Consider the following 13,958-nt stretch of genomic DNA (forward strand, 5'->3'; position numbering starts at 1 on the left):
CTGGCTCACAAAACTTTTTTCAACAGATGTGATCCCCATACTAAAGTCTGAGTTCCATGTTGGACGTGAGAAACATTTCTTTGGTACTATTAATGTCTACAAGTTTGGTAGCCTACTATTAATAGTTACAATGAAAACCTACAGCCTATTTGCCTTTAAGGAGCACGTGCAGTGCAGAGAGATGCCGTCCCAATGGTGCCACATTTCTGGGTGAACTATCCCTTTAAAAGGAATTGGATTGACGGCCGCTTCTCTATCGTCATCGTGTTAAACCGCCAATTGCGCTCCAGGTGGGTAAGCCAGGTAGTGATTGGTCCCCGTAGATTTGTAACGGAAGCTGGATAGAAAAATGTAATTTGTACAAAAGGCGTTTGTATTACCATACTTTTACGAAAAATATGATTCAATGGTGGATAACATCGTATCTATAAGAAAAAAAACATACCACTCCTAAACGTCCTGTGAAATCCATGCTGGCAAAGTCTTTCATTGAAATCTGTTCAGCACAATCCTCTTGTTCGTTAACATTGTCAGTGTCTGAATCGAGCTCGAAATGGTTTAAAATTGACGCCATCGGTAATATTTACATCTGAGGCGTGACATTTCCCGAACATGTGCTAAGCACTGCCAATCATTTCAGGGGCTTCATAGAAAACGACTCGCTCAACCAGACTGGGGAAGAGGAGCTGTAATAATGTAAAGTATGTGAAAAAAATGCGTTTTTTGAACAAGCAGGCATGAAAACATATTCTAGTACAACCCAAAGACAAAATCAAGACTGAAAAAATGCAGCTTAGGTCAAAAAAAGACACATTCTGTGGGTTGCAAAACAAACCAGACATTATATTTGATGCAAGCAGCTTAGTATCAAATATAAAAGATCCTACTGTCCAGTCTATTCACGAGACAAATACGGTCATTGGAAAGCTTAAATCTAAAAAAGTGACTCTCAGGTTTCAGCGTTTGGTAAACAGTATTGCTTTAAACTTGATCGTTTTCAGTGAGGCTTCCCTGGGAAGTCTCCCTGATGGCGGCACACAAGGGGAGATTGGTCACATTGATTGGTCTCATGGGAGGAGAAGGGAAGTTTTCTCCTCTGTGTTGGCAATAAGAAAATTAGAAGTGTGGTGAGGAGTACTCTGGCAGGGAAACTCTGGCCCTGTCAGATGTAATAGATAATGCTATTTTTCTGGCTATACCCTCTTTTTTGAGCTCACAACTGGAAATGATGAGCTGAATGCTCTGCCATTGGTTGTGTGACAGATAACTACTCTCTGTTTGATTCCCTTAAGTCAACAAAACCGGTCACTGAGATTGACTTTGATTGGAAATAAGCAGCATAAAGAACCTCATACAGAGTAAAAAGATAAAGAACGTACTCTGGTTGGACACATAAACTCAACTCGCTGACTGTCTTACCAAAAATGGAGCGTCTGCTCTGGTGTTATTGAAAGCACTTTGTGAAGGACTGTGGAAAGTACATTTGAAAAGACTGAACACTTTCAACTGCATATGCAACAACTAATTTGTTGTGGTAACTCTGGCCTATAGGTTTTCTTAGTTTAACTCTTTTTATTGATGTTTTTCCAAACAGAGAGATAATAAAAGAAAGACAATACAGTGTTTGTTTTGACATATAGACCAAGAAATACAGATGAAATTAAGCAGAGGTAGTACTTACTCTCTGATTCAATAACAAAAATAACAAAAATAATTTTTAATTATAAATGTTTTTTTTATTATAATGGCATTATAAATGGTTGCTTCCAAACATACTAGTACATTACAAAACAATACAAGTAAAAATAATATTAATGTAGTGTGCATTTGTGGTAATATAGATAAAATACAGCAAAAACTGTAAATATTACAAAAAAAAACTTTTTTAAACAATCCAGCTGTCATAGGTTTTCTTTAATATATACATTTTTTATTTATATTTTCTTTGTTTTTTGTTTAAAGTATGGGGAGATATGTTATTAACATGTTATTTCCCCTCTACACTATTCACTTCGGGCTTCCGGGTGAGAAAAGGTTAGTGCATGCGCTGGGTTCTGTTTTGTGTTGGTGGGTAATAAAGTGAGTTATCTACAGTATTTAAACGTCGTGTTTATTTGAAGTATCACACTGAACTAAGAACAGTACCGATATGTCCGACATGCTGAAAGCTGTCTGCCGAGAGTTTCATAAAGTTGGAAAAATGTGGCAAAATATATGTTTCTGATGTCTTTTTGCTAAAAATGATAACAAATAAAGCATGTCGAAAATATAACCACATGATTTCCACATGATTCCAAATAATGCTTTTACCATCACCTAATACATTAACCCATATATTGAGAAAATACAAAATCTTTTATTGTATTTTTCGGTGAACTCTTTTACAGCACTTTATTATAGCTGACAGTGTGCAAGGACGAGGCTGTTAATCTAGGATTCAAGGCCAGGAAATTTAAAATTGCTGAATATGTCCTTGAAAAGTTGTTTTTGCTAAGTATATTCAGGATATTCTGAATAATATTCACCTGACATAAAAGAAAAATATTTGTATTATTGATAAGCAAATATATTAAGCTGTATTTGAGAATACAATCAATGCATTTTCCCTCAAATAGCACAGATCTGTTATCTTTGTTTCATTTACAATTATTATTAGACGGTGCTTAATTTAGATTATACACAAAGATCAAACTGACATAATGCAGCAAATTCTGAAGACTGCATTATCTTCTTTTGTTTGCAGTTTGGCAAGTAAAGAGGCAAAAACACATAATGTGGAACGCCTATGCATAAACCCAAGGAGTAATGTGTAATTATGGTCAAGGGTGGGAGCCCATTGAATTCTTTGACAGCTAAAAATGGCCACTGAGAAAAAAATAGCTATACATGTTTAGTTTCTCTGGGATCGCCTTGTGACAGTAAAACGTGTCAGTCTTTATGTTAGTGTTTATGTTATTATTGACATTATTTTTGAAAGCATTCCTTTTTATTGAGCATATTTCAAAGACTAATATAGTTTTTCTTGCTTTGCTGTAATTATTAATTTGTTGTAAGCGAAGTTTTTCTATCGCCAGAGTTTTGCTATGAGGTATTTCAGGTGGTTGCTTACTTAAGTTCAGACATTTCAAGTTTGTATGATATGACATTCCAAGTTTGTACAAAATGTCCTTGTCCTTGTGTCCTTTTTTTGGTCCCCATGAGGAAAACAGCTTATTAAATGAATCAAGTGATTTTTTTTGAAAATGTAAAAATGAAGAAAGTTTTCTGTGATTGGTAGGTTCTAAGTTTATTATATACCGCTTTTACAGGTACAAATCCTTAGGTCTATTAAACACGTTTTGAAGGCCAAATGTTTGCAAATTTCAACATGAAACATGTCCAAAACTGACTTGTGAGGACATTTTAGGTAGTTATCAATCAGCCAAACCATGGTTTGCTTTATATCTACTCATATCAAAAGGTCACTTTCATAAATCGTTTTGATATGACAACCAATGTGAAAACAATGTGTGTGTATTCATGTAGGACCACTAAAGTGGAGCGGGTAAACTATTGTTCCAATTAAACTTCAGTAAATGTGTCCAAGCTTAATTTCTGTATTTTTTTTTATATACTTAAAGGTATTTGAATCTCTGACATTTTTGTCTCTGTTCCTTTGTCTGTGTCTATCTGTATTTATGTCTCAGATTTTACCTCAACCCACATCTGTTTCTCACACTCCCTTGTTCCCATTCCAAGGCCTTTGGAGTTTGCTGAACTAGCATGTCTGGGCAGAGGATGTGTGTAAAGGCTTGGACTAGCATGTCAAGACGCATGCACTGAGGCAACAGTGCCATTTCAACATCATAAGTGCTCGCACACAAAACATGAATTTCTTAGTAGTTCCAGACGAAAACAACTTTTCACATTTTAAGGACAATTATTGAAAACCCAAAGTAGCCTCTCTGTATTATTATTATTGAACACAGCAGCAGCAACAATACTAGAAGTAACAGAGGAGCAAGAAAAGAGGTAGGACACCTTTTTACAGAAGTTTTAAAAAGATGATACAGTATTACTACTACTAGAAGAAAACACTTTTTAATTTGTATGTGTTTTCCTCCCTTTTCTGCCTTTTCTACAGTCTTTTAGAACAATGTAGATGGCAAACATTGTTTTGAGAGTGCCTTACCTTGTGTAAAATAGTATTTGATTTTGCTTTATAAAAGGTTCATGATGCATAGATTTTTTGAACACCTTCATTTGTGGAATGCTGTTTAGTGTCTTTTCTGCTCGACAGATTAGACAGCAAATTCAGCAGCTTAAGGGTGTATAATCTTTACACATAAATATATGCACAATGCTCACTGTTGAGTATCTTTAACTGTTTGGATCTCTGCTCAATATGATTACTTGAAACTAAATATTTCGGTAACACTTTATATTAACTGCATGCTATGAAACATTAGTTAAGCATTAGTAAATAGTTAATTCATCATTTATAAAGCAGTAATAGTCATTGTGTTAATACTATATTAACACGTATCCCTACTGTAATACATGATTAATTCAGTTAGGCCTAGTTATAAAACATTTATTCGTCAGTTAACTATTTTTGTGAGCTCATCTAAAGTGAGAACTTTTTTTTGCCTCATAAAGCTTTCACAAAGGACATTTAAAGGCTCCGTTATCTTCTAAACAGAAAAAGAAAACAAACACAACACATTGATACAGAACATAGAGATATTTATTTCAAGATGCAAAAAAATTTTCGGTACATTGTACAACTTTAGTTTGATTTAGTAAGATTTTGTGTGAAAACTTCTCCAGCTATAGAAGATACTATCAAAGCCTTTAAGGCTTCCGGTAAGCTGCTGCCCTATAAAATTAATGTGAACTGACCTAGGATCTGGGGAAGTTTTCTGACTAAATCTAACTAAATAGACCAGGCCATTCCAAAATATTTTTCTTCTTCTTGACTTAGATTTGTGTTTGAGTTTATTATCATGGTGAAAGAAGAAATTTCTTTGCTGTTGCATTTCTTGTTTTGGTTAAGTGGGCCTGGCCTTAAAGAAAGCGCAAACTACATGACTTGACCATATATATATTTTTTGCACATTTTGCACATCCACTTTAATAATCACCTTTTTGGACTACAAAATTGTTCCTGTTCTTACATCATGGTGTGATTCTCCTTTTGTGCCAAAATGGTCTGGTATTTGGCACTATTTATGATTCCTTCTTGACTACTGCCCCAGTCACATCTGAAAAGAAGCAGCCCATCATCCTTAAACCACCACGATTCTTCATATCATTAATGCATGCTGGCTCGTTTTCTACAAATAACTGTGAATTAACAGTAAAATAATGCTGATATCACAGTAATGTACTGCTCTTGTTTTACTGTGAGTTCACATGATAAAGTTGTCTTTAGCCATGATGCCACTTTAAGAAATTATTTTGTTTAGTAATGTAATTGTTTTGAAGTCACCTTAATAGTGATCAGTGTTCCATTTTCATGGGATCTTGTACCTTCCATATGCATATTCATTTTCAAATTTCTGATCTAGCCAAGTCAGAAGTGTGATAAATGAAAACATTTGTTAAAACAATGATCAGCTAGAATATAAAATAAGTTTATGAGTTTAAGTCAAACTGTTCTTAGCATTCATTTTTTTGTGTTATTTTAGCATGAATATTTACCAATACCTTAATTCAAATTCACAACTGTTTGTAAATTGATCTTTTACAATAAGAGAAACATCTATCTTTGAAAGGTGTTACATCATCTTGAAACACAAGACTTTCTTTCTTATATGCTTCACCTAATGAGGCTCGGACATCAATACATCACTACTACAAACACAACAATGGTGAACCAACAACACAAACTGCTAAAAGTGAGCCAAAAATAAGTTCAGCAGCACAGATAAAACCAAGAAGTATAAATAAAACTACCTTGTACTGTAGGGTACATATGTACTGTAGAAATACAATATGATATTGTTTGTTTACAGTAATTTTTTGAGAGTGCAGTTAAATACAAGAGAAGTACTGTGAAAGTAATGCAATTATTAACCTGGAATATACTGTAATTTAAAAAAAAAAATTTAAGTGAACTTGTTGACTGCATTCCCAGTATTCCATGGCACATCTTAAGCACTTAAAAATCTATATTTGTTTGTTGCATGACTTGATTTGTTTGTTGGTTTCAATATTACATTGAAGATCTCACATGATTTTCTCTCTCAAAACACTTCAATTTTAACAGGAGTGTGTATTCTTGTTATACCCACTGTAAATACTATAATATAGACTATTTGCAAAAATAGGTTATTTGATATATGGATTGAAGCACAAGCTACTCCAGCACAATGGTGACCCACAAAACTCAGACAACTGAAACCCTTAAAATCCCAACAGAACATTAAACACTAACAGATCTCAGCAGACGAGGGTTAAACAGCAAAAACAGTGTACCATAACAATAATTACCATTATGGTGGTCTTTTGACCCTTTAGTTTTTAGCTTTAATAATCATCATTGAATAAACAGGGTCACAGATCTCACACATACCCAAGAGTAATCACTGATCAAAAGTTTGTTAATTAATTAAATGCTTTTTAAATATTGTAGTATAAACACTGATACTTTAATAACATACCATAATCAGATACTTTTTTAGTGCACAAAGCATTTTGAACTACAACCATATTTAAACACACAGACATCAATAATCAGTGTATGCATCTCAACAACTGTGACATGCTTAATGCTGAAATGCATTCTGGGAGCTACCATATTATAAAACTTATATTATATACCTTTTTTTAATCTTTATATTTCCCCCCGGGGAAATATAATGTGCACGCACGCACTTATATTCTTAACTGGCGCTAGGACCCAGGACCGCATGTTGGCTAGCGGGTCGGGCACACACACACACACACACACACACACACACACACACACATTCCTGCCATACCACAGTGAATGGACATGATTGTTGCAATTCAGTCAAATGTGTTCAGCAGCAGCGCGTCGGTCAGCTCCAGAGAGTCCCTACTTACAAAAACTCTCCCCCGTTGACAGATTGATCTATCTGTGTCAAGATCTCGCTGGGTAAATGTGACAATATAAATTCGCTAGCTTATCTGCCTTGTTTGTCAAAGTTTCCTCTCTGAATTCAATGTAGCGGATGATGTGATCACTGTAACGTGATGCGTGAGTCATGTTTACCAGCTCTCGGATAGAGTTTAGATATCTGCATGTGCCAAGCTAGGATTTATTTATTAATAATGCTTATTGATTTTTTTCCAAATGCAATGGATTAGCTATACTTAGTAAAGTCAACTTTTTAATTTTAATTTTTTATATCTGACTGCATGGACACTAATTGAATATATGCTTCTAAATGTCTTGTAATGTTTCATGCATGTCGGTAATGTGGACTGCGGTGGGACTTTAGCTGGCTACGTAATGCTAAAGTTCATCTAGTGTTTCTATTTTTGGCTTCTGGGGTATGTTTCCCTCTTCATTCCTCCTGTCATTTCGCATGTTGTCTTGCTAATATTTATAGAACTTTTTTTTAGATACTATGAATAGGCCTACTGTGATAAATGTGCCTGACCCACATTGATTCAGATAAAATAAATGATATAGCCTAATGATCACAAAAAACAGTTCATTTATATGTTATATAAAGCATACTTTAGGTTAGGCTACCTGACAAAACATGATATTTTACATGAGCACATTGTATTATAAAGTATGTGATTAGTTGCGTTTAACTAAGCAACAACTGTTCAAAACAGTTATAAATATAACGGTAACGATCTGCTTTATTCTAATCACGCGATGCAGCGATTTCACTTTAAATGCGTAAGCTTTTAAAGTCAGGTGAATCTGATTGGCTTTCAATGGTTTATCCTCCGTCAGCTGGAAAAAAATAGTTCTGAAAGTGATTTCAAAAAGTGCATCGTTTTTCTGTGTCCTTATTGTATAGTCCATATTCTCGTGGAATTAGAAATAGTCCAGGCTTTTATTCTGAATTAAGTAAAAGTATTAATATGAAATGAAAACATTTGAAAAGGGGTAACTTTCATTTTAGAGTAGGCTCTTATTTGTAAGTTTTTGTTGTTGTTGTTTCTTGTTAGAATACATAAGGCCTACATGAAAGATAGCAAAAACACATGACAGACCATAAAAATTCTAATGGCACAATCCAGAGTATGTCCTTTGGGGCTCTAGGTGTTGTAATGTCCACAGAAGTGCTTCCGGTTACAGACATCAAACATCCTTGTATAGTTCCTCCCTATTCCTCCTGAATTACAATGTGTTTGACATGGTGTGTCAGCCATCCATTATAATCTGGTTCTGGAATCTGGAATTTGATTGGCTGAGCAGTGCTGATACACTGTAAAATGTAATAAGTTGACTTTACTTTAAAAAAGTAAGGAAACGGATTGCCTTAAATGTCCAAGTAAAGTAGTGTATTTATTTTTAGTTGGCACAACTTAATAACATTTGTATAGAAAACTTGTCAATAAAGTATACTCAAGTACTGTTGAATCAAAATCATTAGTTGTGTTAACTTCTCATTAGAGTTCACATTACTAGGAAAATATCAGGAAACCGATTGCCTTAAAAAAAGCAAGTAAAGTGAAATAGGAATAGTATGTGGTACTGACAAATGCTTAGTTAGTATAGTTCACTTACACAAGAGTTCTAGTAGTAACTAAAAAATAACTAGAGAGTACTTGATGATTTACTTTAAATGCAATTTAATTGTTACCATTGTTGTGTTTTGAATTCAATAACAAGATTGTCACAAATATAGAAGGATTATATAAACCCCATTAAAAGTTTCACAAGGTGTTTAGGACATGATTGTTAGCAAGAAAATTAAAAAAGATCATTAACTGATATAAAATATAGTTACATTATACATCATTCATTCACTCTCTCTCTCTCTCACACACACACACACACACACACACACACACACACACACACACACACACACACACACACACACACACACACACACACACACACACACACACACACACACACACACACACACACACACACACTTCCTTTTACACCAAACAATTGATTTCTTGTTGATTTCATCACTGCTTCAATGGGAAGAGAATTACAATAATGTAAATGAAGTTCCAAGAACCCGACCAAAGGGATCACTAATCGCCATATGGTGACAAATTATTTGAGGAAAATCAATTTATGTAGGCAACTTATGTAATGTCCTTTCAAATTTTTCAGTTGTATTGACAATTCAACATTCAAGATGACTTTGGGAAATGAGTGAATGCAAACAGAAAAATAACTGCAGGAAATGAGTGAAAAGTCCATTAACAATTTCCCCGCCCCAAAAAACGCACTCAAACCAATCAATTAATCTTAACGTGGGTTTTTTGAGTAAACAAAGCATAGTATGTGATTAGTACAGATTTACAATTAAGTTAAGATATTAAGTAAAGTTAACTAAAAAGTTTTTGTTAGAATCACTGTTGGATTTTACAGTGATACAGTCCAAAAGTCTTTTCACAGTTTTTCTATGTTTGAATATACGCTGTTAGTCTTTTCAGTCTTAGCACAATGTTGAGGGAAAGTTTTCAGTGACTCAAGATTATATCATTATGCCAGTAGGTAGAGAAATTAAATCTATTTATGAGTGAGCCATTGAATTGTTCACTCAACAGATTAGCTCAACAATACTAATTTATTGGTCCTTCAAAAATAATAATATTATGAATATAGCATATTTACCCATATAATAAATGGATATAACAAACTTATGCTCATGTAGCCTATTATAGGCAGCAGTTCAGCGCTAAACCTATGCTCTTTTCTTTTGAAGTGTTGATTGCTTCCAGTGTGAATGAATTGTTGAAATACACAGAAAATGTTTCCAATTGACATTGTAATTACGGTTGCTGAAGTAAACAAGAGGAAAGAAAAGTAAGATCAAAGGCAATTAAAAAAACATGCAGAACTATAGCCCAATTGCCAGGGCCTAGTCATGTCCATGTCTTTAAGGATATATATATATATATATATATATATATATATATATATATATATATATATTTGTCATCATTCTTGATTTTGTATTATTGGAATAATTATTTGCTCCTTCTTTTGTAGATAACATTATCCAATTCATTGGTACGTATCCGTGCTACATTTTGCCCACCGGTGCAGCAGCAGACATGCACAGTTCTGAGGAGAGTGAGTCTGGAACTGTCCTTCACAGGCTTATGCAAGAACATCTGCGATACGGAACAAGTGGAACCGGAGGAGGGGTAGAAAATGACAGTTCTCAGATGCTAAGCAACCCCACATCTACAGAGAACCTACTCCTTGAAAAGGAGGCCCAAGTAGCCCATTCATATCAACTTATGCCCTTGCAGTTTCAATCTCGACAGGAACCTCAAGGCCAGGAGCATCAAGTGGACAGCAGTTCCATGGAAAAGAATTTTGGTGTGAGCCCATGTACAGGTCAAGCAGCCCAGACTTTGTCCGGATTTGACACCTTAGAACTTCCGTCATACAAGGAGGCAAAAATCCAGTCTCAGCTGTACAAAGGACAGCAAAGTCTGATGGACCCTCAGTCCCAAATTCCTGGCCACAACCAACAGACTGTTCAAAATCCAGACAACCTTTCAAACAATCTTCAACAAAATCAGAACCATATCTTTTACAAGGAGGGCCATAATAGCCATGCACACCAAAGTCAGCTCCAACACAATCAGGTTCAGCAGATACAGTCTTCAACAACGTCTGACAGTCCCGCAAGCTCACATTCCCATCTGCAATCATTTTTTATTACACACTCACTCTCTTCCCCTCCTTCTCTTTCGTCCTCTTCCACTTCTCTCTCAGCAGTTCTTGTGGAGGGTCAGGACCAGCAAAGGGGAACTGGTGGTACATCTCTTGATGAGTTGAAACAGGGTCATGTTCGATCACTCAGTGAAAGGATCATGCAACTCAGTCTAGAATGCAATGGAGCTAAGCAAAGTGTGGGACCTTCCAATTCACCTTGCTCACGAGACACTTTTCCTTGTGGATCTGATGATAATACAGCAGATTCCCTCTCACCAACTAGTAAGACCTCCTTGAGTAACCTACAACTTCCACCACCACCATTACCCTTACCTCAATGGAATTTGGATCAAAGAGGTCCTCCCCCAGAATATCCTTTTAAATTTAAGGTACAGACTATGCTTTCGCCCACATTACACTCCAACTCAGAATCTCTGGAACTGGGACACTTCTACAGTGATACCTTGAGAGCAGCCATGTTGGAGACAGCGCCACTTAGAAATATAGCAAGGTAATTGTAACAGACACGTAAAGGTGAATTGTGTCATTTCTGCGCCACTAGCAGCACCAATTGGAACTCCAAAAATTATGGTTTCCAAATTCCCCCAAACAGATTATTACAGGTAACCATTGGCTAACCCAGACACTGACATGTTCGACCACTCAAACAAGCAATGTTTTAGGGTGGCTTAGTGTTTATGATTTTAGCCAGCATACCATTGTCTTATTTATAGTTGTCTCTGCATTAAACTAACTCACATCTATTTAACTTGTAAATGATAAACTGTTTTACCATTGGAAAATGTACACACTTCAACTATAAGTATTTATTATGAACAGGTGCTTACACATTATCTGTCTCACTTTTCAATCACTATCTTTCTGTATTTTAGACAGTGCCCTTTGTCTTCATCACAGCAACAAACACAGACCAGTCCCATGGCTTCTGAGACTTGTATCCTGCCCTCACAGGCTGCTCAGCAACAATACCAGGCTATACCCCTGTCTCAGTCCCTGGGATTTCCTCTAGCTCAGACTGGATCTGAGACCCAGGGACTGTCTTCTTGTGTGGCCCTTTTTGGACAGCCTTTCCCAGGGGAAACATATGCCATGGTAAGCCATTCCAAGCAGATGCTGGAGATCCTAAAAGAAGAGAACCAAAGCCTTAGACAAGAACTTCACAAGCAAAAGGAGAAGGCCAGCAAACTACAGCGGGTATTTGTCTCTCTAACTCTTTATCTATCAATCTTGTAACTTCATTGGAATGTGGCAGAAATTATCTGTGCTGTGGTGATGAAAATATTGTTGGGATACTATCTGGCATGACTTTAATACAGCACACTGACACTGGCATTATTGTATTATAGTGCAGCATTAATGGGAGTTTGTGCTGTATTTGCAGTTGGAGGTGGAAGTTGTGAACCTGTCAGAGGCACATGAGAATTTAGTGAAGAGCACATCCAAACGGGATGCTTTGGAAAAAAACATGAGGAATAAACTAGAAGCAGAGATCAGGCGTCTGCATGATTTTAACAGAGACTTGAGAGGTGAGATAGGGCTCATGCTTTGATTATAACCTTTTTTTCTCAAAGTTTTATTAAAAATTGTTGAACTTTGTAAGTATTCTATGGATGTGCTTGTTAATTTAGTTTATTTGAGCTGTTATTATGTCCTGTTACAAATAAAATTTTCTCATATGTGTTTTTAAGAGTGTTTGGAAACAGCCAATCGTCAGCTAGCCATTAAGGAGCTGGAGGGACAAGATGACGGACACTTGTATCTTTCACACAGTGAGATTTTACTGCTTTTTGGGCATCATTACACAAAAATTCTTTTTACACCATTTCTGTTTGCTTGGTCTTTTTTTAACCCAAAATATTTAATCTAGTCAGGTTGTCTAACTGCTCAACCCAAATGAATGCTTGCTTCCCTCCCTTAACTTCCTGTGCCATGTCCTTGCTTGGTCTTTTTCCACAGTAGAGCAGTGCTAAAGCACAACTGTGGCCTGTTACACAAAGCTAGTTGAGTTTCAGAGTAGGTTTAGAGTTGACATAACCCTATAATTGAATTCTCTGCCAACTCAGGGTTTGACTCAGCGTTTATGATTAAATCTAGTTTCACAAAGAGCTAAAAAGAGCAATTTTAGGAATATTAAAAACTTTGTTTTCTAAAGCTTGTACTGTATGGATATAAAACAGTGTATAAAAAAATGTCAGCATGAACTGCTTTAATTTGGTTTACTATTAATTAGTAATTAAATTTTAATTAATCAAGTAATCTTCAATTTATGTTTTCAACAACAGATGACCATAGATAGGACAAAGTTTCACAGTTCTCCTTTAAGCTGCAGTCAAAGAACAGCAATCTATATGCACCAAATACACACTAAATACACTAAATAGAGCACCATATACTATTAATTACACACTTAGTATTGAATTACACTGAAATGTTGAAAAAAAAGTTCTCTGAAACAACTTTTATTTTGACTTTTTTTTCTCAGGAAGAGAAAGCCTGAAAGATCTAGAAAAATTAGAGATGGAGGCAGCTGATCTTCGATCAGCCAATGATGATCAGCGACGACACATTGACATCTTAGAGCAGGCTTTAAATAACGCTCAGAGCAAAGTCGTCAAACTAGAAGAAGAGGTGAGTCTGTACACCCTGAATGAACATTAAACAACATGAGCAGATGAGCAGAGGCCAGGATCTTTGCAGTAGATTAATATAAACATGATCCAATAGATGAAGAACACAGAAGCACAGGAATAGAATGTCCAAGGCACAGGAAGCACGGGAATGGAGAGCCAAACAATGTCAAAACGAGAGTCTTTGAATGTACATCAACATAACATGGGACATTACTCCCCCTACTGGTTGGTGCTTCCTGGTGCCATAAACAAAAACAACACCTCAATGGTGGGAGGAGATGTTAATGCTTAACAGTGGGTGGGAAGGTTGGCCAGGACCCCCAAGCAAAAGAGTACCATGGGGGAATGGATGGAGACCGCAGGAAAGCCGTCAGAGGAGGAGACCACAGGGAAGCCAGCGGAGGAGGAGACCACAGGGAAGCCAGCGGAGGAAGAGACCACAGGGAAGCCAGCGGAGGAAGAAGCCAAAGGGAAGCCAG

At 36.1% G+C, this 13,958-nt stretch overlaps 1 protein-coding gene across 2 annotated transcripts in view; it reads left to right on the plus strand.

Annotated features, from left to right (window-relative positions):
• The first annotated feature begins 3,769 nt into the window (after window positions 1-3,769).
• amotl1 (angiomotin like 1) overlaps window positions 3,770-13,958 on the plus strand; it is a 35,320-nt gene continuing 25,131 nt past the window's right edge. Inside the window, exons 1-6 of one of the 2 annotated variants that reach the window (XM_077207601.1) lie at window positions 3,770-4,011; window positions 10,151-11,339; window positions 11,722-12,043; window positions 12,231-12,375; window positions 12,538-12,618; window positions 13,332-13,477. In XM_077207601.1, the coding sequence (XP_077063716.1) occupies window positions 10,216-11,339; window positions 11,722-12,043; window positions 12,231-12,375; window positions 12,538-12,618; window positions 13,332-13,477 (1,818 nt within the window). In that variant the 5' untranslated portion in view covers window positions 3,770-4,011; window positions 10,151-10,215. Of the gene's footprint in view, window positions 4,012-6,915; window positions 7,103-10,150; window positions 11,340-11,721; window positions 12,044-12,230; window positions 12,376-12,537; window positions 12,619-13,331; window positions 13,478-13,958 lie in introns of those variants that run through there. The other variant, XM_077207600.1, reaches the window with a different exon arrangement.

The sequence above is a fragment of the Siphateles boraxobius genome, unplaced genomic scaffold, assembly GCF_051911475.1.
Source record: "Siphateles boraxobius isolate OS27281-9 unplaced genomic scaffold, OSU_SipBor_1 6, whole genome shotgun sequence".
Taxonomy (NCBI): domain Eukaryota; kingdom Metazoa; phylum Chordata; class Actinopteri; order Cypriniformes; family Leuciscidae; genus Siphateles; species Siphateles boraxobius.